The sequence below is a fragment of the Ursus maritimus genome, unplaced genomic scaffold, assembly GCF_017311325.1.
Source record: "Ursus maritimus isolate PB19 unplaced genomic scaffold, ASM1731132v1 scaffold_17, whole genome shotgun sequence".
Taxonomy (NCBI): Eukaryota; Metazoa; Chordata; class Mammalia; order Carnivora; family Ursidae; genus Ursus; species Ursus maritimus.
The window spans coordinates 55713311-55731733 of record NW_024424119.1 but is presented as its reverse complement, the minus strand read 5'-3'; the positions used below and the strand labels follow the sequence as shown (position 1 = coordinate 55731733).

The 18423-nt window shown below is 46.5% G+C and overlaps 1 protein-coding gene across 2 annotated transcripts in view; it reads left to right on the top strand.

Annotated features, from left to right (window-relative positions):
- Positions 1–18423, top strand: part of MED27 (mediator complex subunit 27) — a 197084-nt gene that overhangs the window by 159839 nt on the left and 18822 nt on the right. Inside the window, exons 5-6 of one of the 2 annotated variants that reach the window (XM_008698681.2) lie at positions 6988–7095; positions 17145–17186. In XM_008698681.2, the coding sequence (XP_008696903.1) occupies positions 6988–7095; positions 17145–17186 (150 nt within the window). Of the gene's footprint in view, positions 1–6987; positions 7096–15366; positions 15683–17144; positions 17187–18423 lie in introns of those variants that run through there. The other variant, XM_040632102.1, reaches the window with a different exon arrangement.

The following is an 18423-nucleotide window of genomic DNA, read 5'->3' as shown; positions in this document are numbered from 1 at the left end:
GCCTCTCCCTCCTCCCTGTCCCCCACCCTTCTAAGTACGCTTTGACAAACATCGCTTAAAATACAGCAGATCCCTTAAGGATGCCTACATGTTACACTTTACTGTGTTCATACTTGGAAAGTAACACTCGTGGATGACCAAATGATTGGCTTCTTTTCCCCCTCCTTTTTTAACATGCCCCCTCCCCAGAAGCAGAGTTCAGCCATGCAGCCTTTGTCTGAATGGCAAATATCATGCTACCCCCTTCACCTCCCACATACACGCTTTATGCCTGGTCAGGGATTCCTTATCTGGTACCGGGTTCCACATGCAAAAGAGCTTTTGGTCCACCCTCCTCCCCTGTCTCTAGGGCACAGATACTGCTCAGTTTCGAAGTGCCTTTCTCCCTGCACCAGCCCTGAGGGAATAAGCTTTTAAGTGATCAGTTTCTCTCACCTTGTAAGCTCACGGGGTCTGCCAGTATAGATAACACCTCAACGACCAGATTTGTAAAGTTTGTGTTAGACAACAGCTGGTAGCAGAGCGAAACTAAATATTTTTGCTCTCATCCTCAACTTTCCTCCCACTTTCCCTTCTTAGCTTGTGACTTGCCTTGTCATTGTGAACTGGAAATTCTCTTACTGGGATACAGCTTGGCAGGTGACTGTCATGAGACCCGATAGAGAAGACCACCGATGCAGCCCCAGCTGCCCAGAGCACAGCTAGCCTGACAAGCGACCAGGCAGTGACGGCATGGGCACCTCCCTGGAAGGGCAATGACCGGCTGGGAAGCCCACTGGCTTCCTCTGATTCTTCACAACTTGACATTTGAACACTCATGGGGACAGGCACAGGAGGAGTAGTGAGTGAGCTCCTCGGAAATGTGCTGCTCAGTAATAGAAGTGTTACCTTGGTAACAGGAAGCCTGCTTCATTACCAGATGGCATTAGCTTTATTTGTGGTATCCCAAGCAGTTGCCAAGAACCAGCCTGTAGCCCCTGTCAACTGGGTGTTTTGCCTGGGACCATGGCCGGCACGGGCTACTCTGTGGAACGATGTCAGTTGGCCTGTTTGGATGCATTGCCGTGTTAGGCCACCGGAACTCCAAGGTCATTACAACCTGATGCATCCAGTTATGTTTGAAACTAGTGCAGTCTGGATATGTGAGGATCTGAATCCTTGTAGAGTGACATGGGGGCTGGAAAGAACGTTAGAGAATGTGCATGAAGCTCCATCTCGATGGAACTTGAAAGGCTCCCATGGCCCTTTCCACCACACCACGCTCAAGAGAAACTCGGCTAGTAGCTCTTGCGTTTTGTCATGCGCCACACCCCTAGCCACGTCTCCTGTGCATCAACTCGACTGATTTCCTCACGGGCCCCTCTGCATTTCGCAGCTGAGTAAACTGACTTGCCGTCAGTCACACAGTCCAGTGGTAGGTGTGGGACTGAAGCCCATTGCACTTGACCTGCACACTAAATGGCCTCTTTTGGGTGTCAGCAGGGTGAGTCCAGATCAGCCCACAGGACAGCTTCATTCATGTCTTCCCCTAAACTGCCTAGCCCCCAGGCTTGCAGCCTTTCCACTCAGCAGTCATTCATCAGAAGGCACATTTCTGTTCATAGCTCAGGGCCCGACACCACTGTCACCCACTCTCTACAGCTTCCCTCTAGCCCCAGGTACCAGAGTAGAAGGGTAAATTGACGTCAGTGGCAAGTTCACTGAACTGGTTCCAGCTTTAATGTTAACTGGCTTCAAATGATTTCACTTCCACCAAATCCAGACTGGGCTGGGCAACAGTTACCACTGGGAACGTATCCTGCGCCGGGCCTGTTCCTCACCCTTGCTCGGTGCATTGTCTTGCTGACCCCTCACAGTCAGTCTGTGGTGGAGCTATCGTGACCTCCGCTGGGTGAGAGGAGGCCGATGTTCAGAGACGGTAGATGCCCGGTCAGGCTTTCCAGCAGCAGAGCTGAGACCTGACTCCCAAGTGCCTCTGATTCCAGAGCCTCACCGTGTCAGGCTTCAAAGTTGTGTACATAGTTTCGTTATGACCATGTTAAAAATTCAGAAAGCCATAGGCCTATGCATATTCTACATATATGATCACCAGGGTCCTTTCTGGGTTTCTAAAAAATAAGAATGGACAAACTTGGTGCGTTGGGTGGCTCAGTTGGGTAAGCGTCTGTCTTTGGCTCAGGTCATGATCCCAGGGTCCTGGGATCGAGTCCTGCATCGGGTTCCCCGTTCAGCGGGGAGCCTCCTTCTCCCTCTGCCTCTGCCTTCTGCTCCCCCTACTGTGCTCTCTCTCTCTCAGTCTGTCAAATAAATAAATAAGATCTTTAAAAAAAAATGAACAAACTTCATGGAGCTTTACCAATTTGAAAGATAATGGGGTTGTCCACAAAATGCTGCAGGCCAGTACAAGCATAAGCCGTGGGGACGCTCCCTGAGGGGGAAGGTGGAGAGGAGAATACAGACCTAATTCATATTCATAAAATGAAAAACAAACATTTTAACCCTTCAGCATTCTTTGCCCCTCTTGCCCTGGCCATGGTCCTGAAATGCCGTTTCCCACTGAAAAGAGCCAGGGCTGTGGAGGAGACGGCCAACTCGTGACCTCGGGCAGGAATTGTGCCAGACCAACCTGGGCTGTCCCGTACCAGATAGCAAGGGAGCTGTCACAGAGACTGGAGTGAGTCAGAAGGACCCAACCAAGGAAATGCCCACGGGCCACAGAACAATGTGAGCATCAGTAAGAATGTAGGACTAGTAATTGTACCAGGTACAAATACATCAAATATGTTGAAATCCATGAGTTTATAATAATGTTGGGTGGAAAACTAAGCTGTCTGCGTTGGAAGGAAACTAGTGAACCGATGCATTGTTTTGAGGACTGATAAAGGGAAAGCATGGAGCATTTATTCTGCCTTTCCTATGCAATAAACTCAATCACTGAGTAGCCAAATAGTAGATGAGGGGAAGTTTTTCTTTATAAAAGTGTCCCAGCTAATAAAGACAGAACGATCACACTGGTATGTGGCCAGCTGAAGCCCCTGGTGAATTCATGGGTCAGCAGCTGCCAGCATTACCTGCCAAGACACCCAAGCTCTTTTGCCTCCCGTTAGTAAACCATAACACTGCCCGTGAACTTGTCGTGCCAAAAGAAATCAAGCCTGAATCTCCTCTCATGCCAATTTACAAGAAGTACGGAGTAAGGAGGAACATGCAAAGTACACCATGGGGATGCCATCAGCAAAATCCAGACTGCGGAAAACTCTGTAGAAAAAAAGTGACCCAGTTTCTTCAACAAATAAAATGAGGGGTGGGAGTTGAGACCGGGAACCTTTAGTTTAGGAGAGCCTCATGGGACATGTCAGCCAATCACATTGTGTGGACTATATTCGGATCCTGACACAAGCAAACTGTTTTAAAAGTGGCACTTACGGGGGCGCCTGGGTGGCACAGCGGTTAAGCGTCTGCCTTCGGCTCAGGGCGTGATCCCGGTGATCTGGGATCGAGCCCCACATCAGGCTCCTCTGCTGGGAGCCTGCTTCTTCCTCTCCCACTCCCCCTGTCTGTGTTCCCTCTCTCGCTGGCTGTCTCTATCTCTGTCAAATAAATAAATAAAATCTTTAAAAAAAAAAAAAAGTGGCACTTACGAAACTGTTGGAAATTTGAACCCCGATGACAGCTTTGATAATATTGAAGAATTCTTGTTGATTGAGGTATGGGATGGCATCGTAGTCTTGCATTTTTTTGTGTTGTGAGTCCTTTTAGAGACACAGAAGGATATGTTTACAGATGAAATGATGATACTATGGCTGTTAATTGTTTCAGTGTAACATAGGAAGGGAAAAGTAGGTGGGGGTGGAGGTGAAACAGGGTTTGCCAAGAGCTACAGTTATTGAAGTTTTGGGGTGGAGGTCTATGGACGTTCTTTGTTCTGTTTCACTTACTTTTGTATATTTGTTTAAATATTTCATAAAAAATGGGCTAGGGGCGCCTGGGTGGCTCAGTTGGTTAAGCATCCGACTCTTGATTTCTGCTCAAGTCACGATCTCAGGGATGTGGGATCGAGCCCGGCATCGGGCTCCACGCTCAGCGGAGAGTCTGCTTGAAGGTTCTCTCCCTCTGCCGCCCCACCACTCGCACACACAAACTGTCTCTCTCTAAAATAAATAAATAAATCTTTTAAAAATGTTTTCAGACCAATAAATAAATGGGTTAAAGAAATTAAGTTGCTCCTTCTAGAGGGGATGGATTTTACTTTGTTTTGTTTTGATTTAATGATACCTGTTACTGACAGGAGAGGAGAGAAGTAGGTACGCTTGTACCTTTGTAGCTGGCGTAACGCTTACAACTCGCAGTTAGCGACTGCATCAGAAGACTTTAAATATTTGTACTATTGGCCCTAGTAATTACAGTTGTCCAAGTCTATCTTCAGGAAATAATCCCAAATGCAGCAAAAGCTTGGTGAACAAAAGTGCACACGGTAGGCATATTTATATTAGGAAAACTTGAAAGCAGCTCATGTCCGGCAATAGGAGAATGGTTAAAGAAATTATAAAAATACCCATACTCAGTGAAGTGCCAGGCAGCACGTACTGCCATTTTTGAAGACTGCACAGCAATAAAGAACAATGCTTATGTCCTAATTTTAAGTAAAACTTTGATTTGAAATTAGGTATATAGTTTCAGTTACAGCCATGTTACAAATTCAGAAACGGTAGATCTTTTTTCCCCCAGTTTTATTACAAAGTAATTGATTTACACCACTTTGTAAGTTTAAGGTGTGCAGCACAGTGGTCTGATGTGAAATGATGACCACAGTAGGTTCAGCCAACATCCATCTTCTCGTATAGATGCCATGGAAAGAAGAAAAGAGAAAAGGAAAAAAAATTTTCTCCTTGTCATGGGAACTGGTAGGATTGACTCTGTACACAGCTTTCCTCACACCCCGCAGCAGGGCCAGCTGTGGTCAGCATGTGGGCATCGCATCCCCAGGACATATTTATCTTGTAACTGGACTTTTGGGCCTTTTGGCCCCCTTCTTCCAGTTCCCCCTGCCCAACCCTCCACCTCTGGTAACCCCAAGTCTGACCTCCTTTTCTATGAAATCCATAAATCTTTTATTAAAATGATTGAAAGGAAATCTCCCTGAAACGTTAATGGTTTAGAAGGGCAGATTATGAATGATTATTTCCTTCCTTTTTACTCTAATTGTAGGTTTTTCTATAACGGGCCTATTTATTAAGTTTTTAGTGTTCATTAGCTTTTAAAATACCAAAATTCACCTTTAAAAACAAAAATTAAATATAAAATTTCTAGTATCTTTAGTGTGGTTTTTTTTCTGAATTCCATCTTAAAATACTTGAGAAATGACAGAGGCAATTTATTGGTTAAAGTCAGCTAGATTTTGGTTTTTTACGGAAATAATAGCTTAGTTATCTCTGTGTATTAGCAGAGTTAAAATGGGCAGTTGAAATGGCGGCCCCGTTGGAGACGGTGTGTCGGACCTCCAACTGCAGCCCAGCGAGAGGCTGTTGGTTTCAGTGCATATAATTACAAAACTGTGAACTTGATTCTTTTCCTCCCTCTCCCTTCCTCCCCATAGACTGCATGTGGACTAGAGAGTCACGGCTCCTACCTTGGTGGTTTATTGACATCCTTATCTAGTGATTTCCAGTTATCCAAGAGATGGCCCATTAAATGTTACATGGTGTAGCAGTATTTGAAAGTTCAAATAAATAAATAAATAAATAAATAAAATGGAAGTACTATACAGAAATGAGATGTTTTTATTAACATTCTCTTAAATGTAAATAAGGGTCTCATCTCTTTTTCCTACCCTGTTGATAATTCTCGACCATTTTAGGCATACAAAAATAGAGAGATCCTCTCATCACTTAGAAGTTATTGAAGGAACCAGATACTAGGAATGTTCGGTGATACCCAGGACTAATCACAGAAAGACGAGGGTTGTTGCTGGGGACAGTCGGCCAGCAGAGAACGGGGAAGTGAGGAGAGGGTGTTTGAAGGTGGCATCAGCAGCAACGGAGTATATATTGGGTCTCAGGTTTAGGATTGGGGCGGGGGCTCTTTTCAGCTCATTCTCTGATATTGGAGCCTCAGTGAACAAACCAGACCTGGGCCCTGGTTGGGCCCTGTTCTGAGTCTGCCCCCAGGGTCTCATCTGGGAAATGAACAGAAGAGGCGTAGCCAAGTACCGGAAGAGTTACATGAGCCCCTAAAAGAAAGGAAGGTGCTGTTTCTATTCTTAGTGCTGAGCCCGTTCCAGCAAACACAGCAGGTTACGTTTTCCCTGGCATTACATGAAACTGTGCTTTTTTTTTAGGTGTGTGGGTTTTTTGTTTTCTTTTTTTTATCCGTTATACGTGCTTAGGTTCTAAGAGAGTAAAAGCACTTAATGTATTTCCAGGATCATGTTCCTTTTTGGAGATAAAATTCTGCTACTTTCCATTTACCTTCAGAACTTACTTGGTATTGCTTCTCCACTTACTCCCAGCTATTATAAATAGATAGTTCAGCCGCATGGGCATTTGGTGCCTGCCTTTCATCTCTCTGCTATATTCTTCTACATATTCCATGGGTGTACATAGGGCCGTGAACTAATAGGAAAATAAATGTGCTTACCAAATCCTAGCATGCCAGAATCCCAGGATAGCCTTTGAAAAAGGTCATCTTAAGACAGAAAAAAATAAAAGGAAATTTTACTGTATCCAGATATTAAACATATGGAACTTATCCTGAGATTTGTAAGCCAAAAATATCAATAAGTTCCGTGTAGTTAGAATGCGGGAGGGCCTCGTCGTTTAGAGCTTGTTCCGGAACGCTTAGGATGCCTTCCCTCGGAGGGCCCTCCCGTGCGTCTCTCAGCAACAAGAGGGCGAGGTGAGCCTTTCTTCTTCACAGAGTCTTGCCCAGCCTCATGCATTTGCATGTTCAAGCGTAAGCTTTCATGTGTGCATGCATGTGTTTTGACAGGTGACCTTGGGAAAGGTGTTGAAGGTGATTGTCGTCATGCGGAGCCTGTTCATTGATCGGACAATAGTGAGGGGATATAGTGAGAATGTCTACACAGAAGACGGCAAGGTAAGCATTCTGGAGTCTTTTGTTTCGTTTGCCTTTATTTTCTGTGTCCCAGAACAAACGCGGCAGAGTCCCAGATGAGTGACATTAAACACTAGCAGTCATTGCTGAAATGATCAACAAGCATGGTTTATCAGTATGAAGATGAACGTTTTACAGAAAAACATTTCTCTCTCTCTCCCCTTGCATTTTTCATCAAGCTTCTGCTTTTTCCTTTAAGCCTGATGCCCTTAGTTGAATTTCTAATTTATCACCTTAGACCCCAGTTGCCTCATTAAATGTGTCTTCTGAGGAAATGGATTTCTTTTTCTTTCTTTCTTTTTTTTCCCGCCCAGTAGTACAGCACATCAATAGCCCAGGGTTTGGCATTTTCGGCATTTTGCTTTTCCTAGAACCATGAGGAAAATTCGAGTTACTTTGACACACAACCGGCTCAGGATCTTTCCCATGAAACTAACAAGGAGCCCTGAGGAAGTGGCTTATCCTCAGCAGTCCATACTGAACACTGCGGTTGAAAAAAGAGAAGTTTTTTCCATGGGTGGTTTGTCTCATAGAAAGTTCACCCATGTGAACCCCTGATTTCTGTTGACTGCACACTGTCCATATGGCTCTAGGGAGAGCAGCAGAGGATGCTAATGGGAGCTGACAGCCTTCATTTGTGTTGGCTTCCAGAGTGTAATGAGCACTCCGCCTGAGACACCTACCCGGACGCACCCTGGCCATTTGGTGCACTAAGCCTCTGTCTGCCCTGCTCTCCCGAGCTGTCCCTTCTCTTCATGAAGCCCATTACAATTTTTAAAGTTTGCTATAGTACTAGCACTCACCACCCAATGGCCACATTACAATGAGGATAGAACATTCTTCAAAAAAATGTGACAGATGTAGCTTAGCACATAACAGTGTGTTACGTAAGAGCTGTGACCCACAAGGTGATGAGATTTGTGTTTTGAACAAGTAACCCAGCATCTCCACGTCCCACACAAATGTTGTCCACGAGGGAAACTACTCTTTCTTCAAGGACTCTGCCAAGTTCTCGTCTGTCTCCCCTTTGAAAGCAAAGCGTCCCTCAGGGGGAGATTTCCTTTTCCTTTTTGGAAAAACCGAAGTGTCTTTAGAGCAGGTATGGAGACTAAAGTGCATCACGGGGGCAGTTGTGGTGTGTGTGTGTGATTCATAAACCCTGGCGGCAGCTCTCTCTGGACGCTCCAAACTAGGGAGCAGCAGCAGAAGTGACCCTGGCCAGGAACCCCCACATTCCTGGTCCTGGCCGTTTAGAGAGGTGGTTCTTGTTGCCTTGGTTCGAGGTTCACAGCTCCTTAGCCACACCTGGTATGAATCATGGTCCTTGCCCTCCAGAGTCTTACAGATGCGCTGGGGAGAGAAGGCTGGAAACAGAAAGCTAAGCAACAGTAGCGACTGACCTTGTGACAAAAGGTACAAACTTGGGAGAGGGAGGAAGCATTCACTAAAGTTAGATTTTTTTTTTTTTTTAAGATTTTACTTATTTATTTATTTGACAGAGAGAGAGAGAGCCAGCGAGAGAGGGAACACAAGCAGGGGGAGTGGGAGAGGAAGAAGCAGGCTCCTAGCAGAGAAGCCCAATGCGGGGCTCGATCCCAGAACACTGAGGTCACGCCCTGAGCCGAAGGCAGACGCCTAACGACTGCGCCACCCAGGCGCCCCGTCTAAAGTTGGATTCTAAGGAGTGAGGGTTTACCTACTTTGCCTGCTCTCTTTAACATTGTATTTGTTTGCCCCACACTGGCAGTGTCCGAAAACCTGTAAAGCAAAGCACTTAGCACTGTGCCACCTAGTCACCACTCAGTCGATAACTAATACCATTTTTATTCTGCGCTTAGAACAAGGGATTTAGAAAGTTGTCACGTATGTATGCTTCTAGGATTTCTCTCCCTGAGTAACCATCCCCCCCACCCCGCCCTGTACTGTCGTTTCATGTGTCAGCCCCCGGAGGTCACTATGTCTAGGTGGGACCTCTCCTCCCCAGGTGCACCTCACATTCAGCCCGCCCAGAACTCCGCTCACTGCTTCCTTTCCAAAACTCAGTTTCCCTCTGCTGTTCCTCATCTGGGGTAACTGTACCACTGCCTAATCGCCCAAACCGTCCCTCCCCTTCCCCAAATCTAGTCTGTCAGCAGTTTCTGATGATTCTCCCACTTAAATCTCTCCCAAATTGGGCTCCTCCTGTCCGTCTCCCCTTCTTCCAGGTTCTCCTTATTTCTCAATGGAGCAGGTGCACTGGCCGCCTCATGCCTCGTCTCCAGTCTTATTTCCCTGCCACAGTCTGTCCTTCACTTGGCTTCCAGAGCAGTCTTCCCAAAATACACATCCAAGCGTATGATTTCTTGCTTTCACCATCCCCTGTTGCCCAAAGCAGGCAGAAAAGTAGAATATTAATAGGTATTAGACACAAAGCTGTCCATGGTCAAAGTGTCTGTGAGAAACACGGGGTTAGAGAAGGTTCAGTAGGTTTCTTTACTATAGAAATTCTTAGAAACTTTAGTTTGCTTAGTGTCCTGTGAATCTGCTAAGAGGAGCATATAGTGTGCAGTATTTTCCTAACTTATTTGAACCCCAAATTCATTGTTTCTTCCTTTCTTCTCAGCATATCGTGACACTGGCGTTTCACAGAACACGCTTCTGAAAACCCTGGCTTCTAGACTAAAATCCAAACTCCTTAGCAACACATAGAAATGCCAAGTGATCTGGCCCCTGCCTTCCTTTCTGACCTCAGCTGCCGTCATTCTGTGCGCACATTTCGTCTCACTCTCCAGCCTTTTGTGCTGTTTGCGGCTCCCGCAACTCGCACTCATATGCGCCCTCGGTGCCCTGGGCCTGGGATGCTTTGTCCTCCTCATCCACCCGACACACTCACTCTTCCCTTCACCCTGGCTTACTGCCATCCCCTTTCTCCTCCTGTCCCTGTTTCCCCAGGGTCCCTTACAGGAGCATGGACTCGAGCTGGCAGGCCCAGGTTTGCGTCTGCTTGCGCCACAAATTAGCCTCCTCCTGAATACACCCATAGCGTTTTGAACAGTCTTTGTCTAGGACTACAATTAGTACATCATGGTTATTTGTTGACGTGTCTGTCTTGCAGTTAATAAAAACACGAAGAGTATTCCGTATGTTGTCCTGCTAGGGTTCATGCTAATAAGCAAACTTTGCCCACAGTGGTCATCGAGTCCTAGGTTCTGCCTAAATTAGACTCGTTCTCCAATGAAGGCAGCTGAGACCTAGAATGTATAGTGACTTGCCTGCAGTCACACCCCGCCAGGCCTTGGACCGCCATCTGCCAGGAGCACCTCAAGGGCCCAGGCCCTGTCCCATGACGCTGTTCCAAGATGTTGCAGTGCCTGGAGTGCTGGAGAAGCCCAGTGATGTGTGGGAGGAGACAGTGGAGAAGCCTACTTGGGATGTGCCAGTGCTTTAGCTGGAATGGAAAAGTGGAGAACCAAACATCAGAGACGAGGACCAAAAGAAGCAGCAGGGAGTGGAGTCATAAGTGCAGAAAATGAAGGAGACACACACACACGCACACACAGCGCACGTCTTCCTAATGAAAGATTAGCGTGGGTTCTCTGTTCATCAGAAAGAAAGTGAATATGTGTCTGGAAACCTGAATTCTGCTATGATTCATATCACAAATGTGATACAGGAGGCCTCTTGCTGCGTTTTACAGCTGCACATATTGGCCCAAGTGGTCAGTAGGGACCCTGAAATGAGGAATAGCAAGATTGAGAGGACCAAGCCATTTGATGTTTTAAAGGCGCATTAACCGCGTTTGGCAGAGGAGCTCTCGAAACGACCGCTCTGCCCAGAATCGAATCCTAGCCAATTTGAATTTTTTTTTTTTTTTAAGATTTTACCTATTCGACAGAGATAGAGACAGCCAGCAAGAGAGGGAACACAAGCAGGGGGAGTGGGAGAGGAAGAAGCAGGCTCATAGCGGAAGAGCCTGATGTGGGGCTCGATCCCACAACGCCGGGATCACGCCCTGAGCCGAAGGCAGACGCCCAACCGCTGTGCCACCCAGGCGCCCCAAATCCTAGCCAATTTGATTAGCCCCTTCTTTTCTCAGAGCACTTTACAAAACCATGCAGACATTATTAGTGTTCTATTTTGAGTACTGGTGCTGGTATATGTGAATTTATATATAGTTATATACATGTAAGCCTTAGCGTAATTAATGTGCTTGAAATGTCCAGCATATCGCAAACAAAATGTAACCTTTGGAAGGAGCCACTGGAGCTTGCGGTGTGGTTCTCAAGAACCAATTGCTGCTTGCAGTGGTGCTGTTCCAGACATGCAGCTCGGCATTTGCCCAGCTGGTGTCTGAGCGCTAGCCTGGGGGTGATTTGCTGCAGTCTGAGAGCTCAGCCACGGATGCCATGGGCGTGGCTTAGAAAGCAGTGGACTTGGTGGGTTCTGAACTTCTGCGACTGCAGAAGTCGGTGTCCCCCAAACCCAAAGCAGCCAGCACCTCCTGAAAGGTTTAATTATCCCTGTTGCTACAATAGTGGGCCGGCACCCCCTCCACCCCCTGATTTCCTGGACCTGACAGGTTTTCTCCCCATCAGAATCCCAGCAAGGCTGTTGCTTTGCAGTAACCACCGCCACCCTGATCGTCTGCCTCTTCACCTGGGATGCGTTTTTTTTTTTAATATTTTTTATTATGTTAGTCACCATACAGTACATTCCTGGTTTTTGATGTAAAGTGTAAAGTTCGATGATTCATTAGTTGCGTATAACACCCAGTGCACCATGCAATACGTGCCCTCCTTACTACCCATCACCAGCCTATCCCATTCTCCCACTCCCCTCCCCCTGAAGCCTGCAGTTTGTTTCTCAGAGTCCATAGTCTCTCATGCTTTGGGATGCATATTTTTGAGACCAAGCTCCAGTACACTAATTCTTCTAATAAAATATAAAAATGCTTTTAAAACTTACCAACCCGCTATTCACTGTAACCAGGGAGGTGCAGAGAGCCATGACTCAGCATCTTAAAAGGCAGATTTAAGTTGAATACCTGGGCATTGTCCTGATTTTATACCCGCCAGACTTAACTGAAAAAATGTAAGTGTCTCGGTTGAATTTATCTTATTAGGGGATTTCGGTTATGTTAATGCTATAGCTTCATTAATTACCCCGTATCAATAAAAAAGGCAGCTTTTAGCCTCCTAGTGAAAGGGAGGAAAAGAAATAGTGGTATCAAAGGGAACCTTCAAAGACAGCCAGAGCTGTCTCCTGGGTAATTTCTGATCCCCGCATTCTTCCCACTTCAAAGTTGGATGTGGGGGGGGGGAGGGGTCGAGGGGGTTGGGGAAGCTTGAATCTGATTTCTCTAATAAGTGTTGGCATCAGCCCCGTTTGATATCAGATGCAGGGAACATTTTGATTTGTTATAGCCTTTGAAATTGTTCAGACGACCTTCAGAAAAACGGCCTCTTGCTACTTACGGGGGAAGGGGAAAGCTGGGGAAGGGGCCTGCAGTTTAATTCACATGCGGACGGTGCCCGGAGTTGTGCTTTCAGCAGTTTCTGGTAACAAATGTCTGTCCTGATCGAAAGTGAAAAGTGGAAGAACAGCAGACCCGTAACACTAGTTCTGTGGTGAGACTTGTTCAGTTCCTTATTCTCCAGGGAGGACTGGGCACATTAAGAAGGGGACCAGGTAGAAGTTGATGGTTTTGAAAACTTGGGTAATTACGGAGAAGTATCTGACCATTGCTGCCCCTGCCGACGCATCACCTGTTGACCTTGCAAGGTGAAGATGCTAATAAGTAAAAGCTTTAAAAGTTGAAGGCCCTTGTGAGGTTTATGAGTTTTATTTGGAATTGTCACTTTTAGATAATCTATGGTACCTTGCACTATTTTTTGAAATGAAGAATTGGTAACTTTCTGAGAAGCTGCCAGAATTTTCACTGGCTGCTAAGCGAATTTCAGTGGCGATGATTGTCACATGAGCGGGCCTCGAAGCAGATTTGTCATGTTGAACTTCCACAGGAGTGCCGCCCACCGCTAGAGAGGGGAGTGGCTCACAGTCAGCCCTCCTGAATTCTAGCTGAAATGCGGTCTTCCTCGCGGGTTAAGAGCTGGGCCTCTGGAGACAGGGCTGGTTTTGAATTTTCTACTACATACTCGTGTGATGGTGAACAGGTTACTTAATCTGAGCCTCAGTGTCCTCTTCTGGGAGGTGGGGATGGTTTCATCATCCTTGTCCAGATCTCTGGGAGGATTTCGAAAGCTAACACAGCCCTGTGTCCTTGGCCTCCGCACTCAGAGGGGAGTCTGCTTGTCCTTCTCCCTCTGCCCTCCCGCCCCCCCTCCCCGCTCATTCTCTCTCTCTCTCAAATAAATAAAATATTTAAAAGAAAGGGAAGGAGAAAGGAAACGCAGGTGTAGTGCAGGCCGCATGCATGGTCCTTGGTGAATAGTGTCTGCCCTCGCTGGGTGTGCGGCCATGCTGATGGCAGTGGTCATTGTCATAGCTGGTGTGCCCTTGCCTTCTGATATTGGGCCATTCTGATTTTTCTTTTCGGTAAGTGAGTTTGATCGTCACCATTCTCATTAGTCGAGACGACCTTTGACGTCTTGATGTTTAACCTGAGAGCAGATGTGTCTGTGCTAGAACGGTTGGTCATCTGTGGGGTTGGTTTCCATTTTACCTAAGAATAGAGCACATTCCTACCCCTAAAATACTCACTCCAATCTCCAGAGTCCCAGAGGCTACTCCTAAGACTGCAGATTCAGCCACCAGGTGCCATAAGGTTGGCTTTTCCATTTTAAGGTCTTTCTGATGCTCGCCCAGAATACTGAGAGGTGCTTTACTTTCTTTCCCTGCCATTGTAGTTCAGAGTAATTTCCCGTTCATCAGGCTGAAAGTTTACAGCTTCCAGAACGCTCCTTTTTGAATATCACAGCCAGCAAAACAATTGGTAGCCATGCCCGCCTTTGCAGTAAAGAAGCTAAAGCTAATAAATATTCACTTGGATCAGTGCGGGCTCCCTGAAATGAATTTCTGAAATCTTCTTGGCCCTGAGAAGAGGCAGGGCACTGGCTCCAGAACGCTCACTTAAATGGCTTTCTTTGGCATAAATCTAGCAGAAAATCAAGTACAAACTGCCTGCTGTGCCTTTGCAGCAATAGGAGAACCCATTGTTACCGGCTCCTTTTCTTACCCGTGTGCACCTGCTACGTAGGGCGTATTGTCTGACATCCTTCTGTCCCAGATGGCTGCAGCCATTCCCTAGGGTCCTGAATTATATATTTAAAGCTCCTTTCAGAAAGAGCAGCACGCTCACTTTGAATGAGCATGGTGTGTTTTCAGAAGCCACAATTAGGCTGGAGAGCCCGTCTCTTAATTAAACTTGTGCGTATTTCTCCCTAGATGATTTCTCTATTAAAACATTCTGCAGATACTGAAGAGTTGGGTTTTTTTTTTTTTTAATAATTTTCTCTTTTAAAACTGTAACTTTTCGGTTTATATGCCGCTTCTTCCTTTTCTCTTTTTCCATGGCCCTGTGTTTATGTCTTGGTCTGCCTACGTATGATGGGAACAGGCAGGAAGGATAAACAGTGGAGAACCTCAGAAGAAACAGCTGTCGGCTTCAAATGGAAGGGGAACTATGTTAGTTCCAAGCTGAGACACTGATGTTACTCTCCCTAAAATTTAGATTTAGACTTTCTGGCATCTCCCTGTCATCTTGGCAGAACTGAGAGATACAGAAAATCGCTCTTATTCATTCTGCACTCTCTGAATAATCTTTAAGTGCTGCATTTTTTTAAGCCCTGAGCTCCACTGCGGCACTGAGAAACCGTGGGAACCTGCCTTCTCCTCCCCAGGATGACCGGCGGGCCAGCAGTTTTCTTCCAGCAGAATTGACAGTGTGGGGAGTTCACTCCGTGTGTTTCTTTTGAGGTTTCCTTCAGAGTTTTCTGGAGGTAACATGTCACTTTTCCCCCTACAAATTGCTAGCCTCCAAATTAAAATTCTAATGCCTAAAGATTTGTTTTTAATCGAGTGGCTGAAGGGGCGGGGGCAGAGTGCAGTGACTGAAAATTGATACCACCTTTCTGAAGAGCAGTTCAGCCAGAGTAGAAGGGGAAAGGTCGGTTAGGCATGCTCTGGAAATCCAGGAAGAAGGTGGTAACACCAGAGGGGATAGGGAGAGGCGGGCCATTCGAATGAATGTTCAGGCAGAGTTCTTCCAGTACTTTTCCTGGGCTGGGATCCGCTAACCTTGGCCCTCTCCAGCAGGAGCCCCGCTGGGGTCCAGAGGGACCCTCTCAGAATCCTCTAAAGCTCCTCTGCGGCCTGAAAGTTCTCAAACACGGCGCAGCGTGCGTGGAACTCATGGGGAACGGGAAGAAGCCGGGAAGAACTGAACACGTGCCTGTGCGCTGACCACCTCTCAAGTCCAAGGCCCGTTTTCAGAAAACCAGGTTTTGGTGTTTTCCTCAGAACAGAAACAGAACTCTGAACTGCCCCATGTCAAGTGCAACACTTCACTTCCTGTCGTCTTCGAGGAATCTCCCTGGGTGATTGCTACTCGTGTTCCCACGTGCTCCAAAGTCAATAACACAACCTATAGCCCATACCGTCGTATCTCAGGTTCCTTCCTTGACCACTGGCCAACCCCAAAGGCAGGTTCCAAGAGGCCCGTTGAGCAGGTGTTTCCATGTGTGCAGCTCTGGAACTCATATATTGCAGTTGGGATTTTAGCACCCGTGGGACATACTGACTCTTCTAATCTGCGCTATCCTTGAGCTGTCTCCCAGCACTGCACTGGGGGTAATTCTGGTTTTGCTCTACTTAATTTATAAGTATAAACTCACGAAACGATGAGAACACGTTGACTTATCATACAAAACTGTAAAACAATCCTTTTGGTTAGAATAAGCCACTGACGTGCTCTGTGTAAGACCCAGTGTAGTCCGAGGAGGATGGGGCAGGTTGACTCCAAGCCCTAGCCATGACCTCCAGTTTCCTCATTTGTGAAGGAGGGGTGCCCTCGATCAAGGGTCCCTGGCCTGACCAGCCATCACAGTCACACCACTGCTTGGGGAGCAAAGCTGAAACAGACAGACAGATGAACAGATTCTCAGGCCCACTGTAAACCTACTAATTCAGACACCGCAGGGGAGGAACCAAGGAATCTTTATATCAAAAAACAAAGAAATACCCCCAGCAGCTTCTGATGCCAGCCAAGTTTGAGCACCATCAGGGGAGACCATCCATCAGAAGTGTCTCCAGATTGCCGTGGACGATTGAATGGCTCTGAACCATTGTCTCATCATCTGGAAAGTAAGGTTGCTAGTGGGACCAGCCACATTGACTTGTTCTAGGGTTAAATGAGCGAGTGTGTGTGGAGGGCCCAGTGTGGTGCCTGGCGTGGAGCAGGGGCTCAGCAGCTGGGAGCTGCTAGTTTTTCTCCACTCAGCAGGGACCTACTGGTGCCTGTGACATGCTAGGTCCCACACCAGAACAACATAAGCAAAAGAAATAAAGTTTTAGGTGGTCTTAAGTGCAATGAAAATCTCAAATTTTTGAAAAGATAAAGAGAATCAAGACAACAGATATGGAAATAATATTTTAGACAGGGTAAGTGGGAGATGACTCTCTGATAAGGTGACATTTGAACTGAAGAAAATTAGGAGAAGCCATGTGAGTGTTGGGGGGAAAAGGAATCTATGCAAAGGTCCCGAGGCAGGATTGACATTGGCATGCAAGAGAACCACGGTAGGAGTCCAGGTTAGGAAAGGGAGCCAGGGGCTCCGCCCATGCAGCCTTGGATGCAACAGGTGCCTCACCTCACTTCCCTATATCTTTTCTGTTGGTTTCCTTAAATCACTGACAGGTTGAGAGAGAAGAAATTCAAGCAGGACATTTGAGATGCATATGCAGTGCCACGATTCTGTTATTCCGTAATTATGTTTATTATTTCAAGCTGATGGGTGTAACGGTTGTTACAATGTCATCTCTCAAAGTCCACAGTTAAAATTGATGTTGATGATGCTTTATCTCTTTCCCCCCAGCTTGACATATGGTCCAAATCCAACTATCAAGTATTCCAGAAGGTAAGCTTTACTTTTTCATTCTTACTCAAGAGGCAGGAAGGGAAATATGGATGCTTGAAGGTATAAACATTGGTCTTAAGTTAGAGGTTTTTTAGAAAGTGAAAAAAGCCAGACACAATAGTATGATGCTCATGGTATGACTCCATCTCTATGACATTCTGGAAAAGATTAAGCCTTAGGGACAGAAATCAGATCAGTGGTGTCCAGGGGCCAGGAGTAAGGGCAGGAGATTGTCCCCAGAGGGACAAGAGGAAATGTGTCAGGGTGATGGAAATATTCTGTATCTTCATTGTGGTGGTGATTACACATTGTATTATGTTCCCAAACTCATGGAACTAATACACCTGCTATAGAAGAAAAACTGTGCTTTCCTACCTGTGTAGGGAAGACCCCAGCTCTTCCCTCCTGTGTTTGTCTCCAGGGAATCTCCATTACTTTGCACATAAAACACTTCACTTCTGCCCCTCCTGGTCACTGAACATGTGGGGGTTTGCAGTAACAGGACACGAGCTGGGTGTCCTGCAGTTTAAGTCAGCCTGACACGATCTCCCCGGAGCTACAGACCCCAGTGACAAGTTTGGTTATCTTTGCTTCTGCCCTACCGGCAGTCGATCAGAGGTTCCCATGCCCCCTCCCCAGACTCTGTCAGTTCACCAGAGCAGCTCACAGAACCCAGGGGAACGCCTCCTTCGGTTTACCGGTTCATTAAAGGACATGATAAAGGACACAGATGGACAGGCAGCTGGAGAGCTACACAGAGCAAGACCTGGGAGGACTTCAAGCGCAGGAGTTTGGGTCCCCATGGAGCTGGGGTACATCACGTCTCTGGTGTTGTATTGTCTCATCTGGAAACTCTCCAAACCCCATACTGCTGGAATTTTATGGTGGCTTCCTCATGTAGACATAATCGGTCATTAACTCGGTTTCTAGCCCCACTCCCCTTCTCGGGAGGATGAGGGGTGAGACAGAAAATTCTAAGTCTCCAATTACCCTAATCATGGCTTGGTCTTTCTGGTGACCGGCCCCCATCCAGGTGCCCACCCAGAGTCGCCTCATTAGAATAGGAGCGGCCCCTAGTGCTCTTACCACTTAGGAAATTATAAGGGTTTCAGGAGCTCTATGCCAGGAACCAGGGGCAAAGATCAAACAATATATGTATATTTTTTTCTCTTATCTTACACCTACAAAGGGTGAATTTTGCTGTGTGGAAATCATACCTTAAACAAAAACAGAAAGC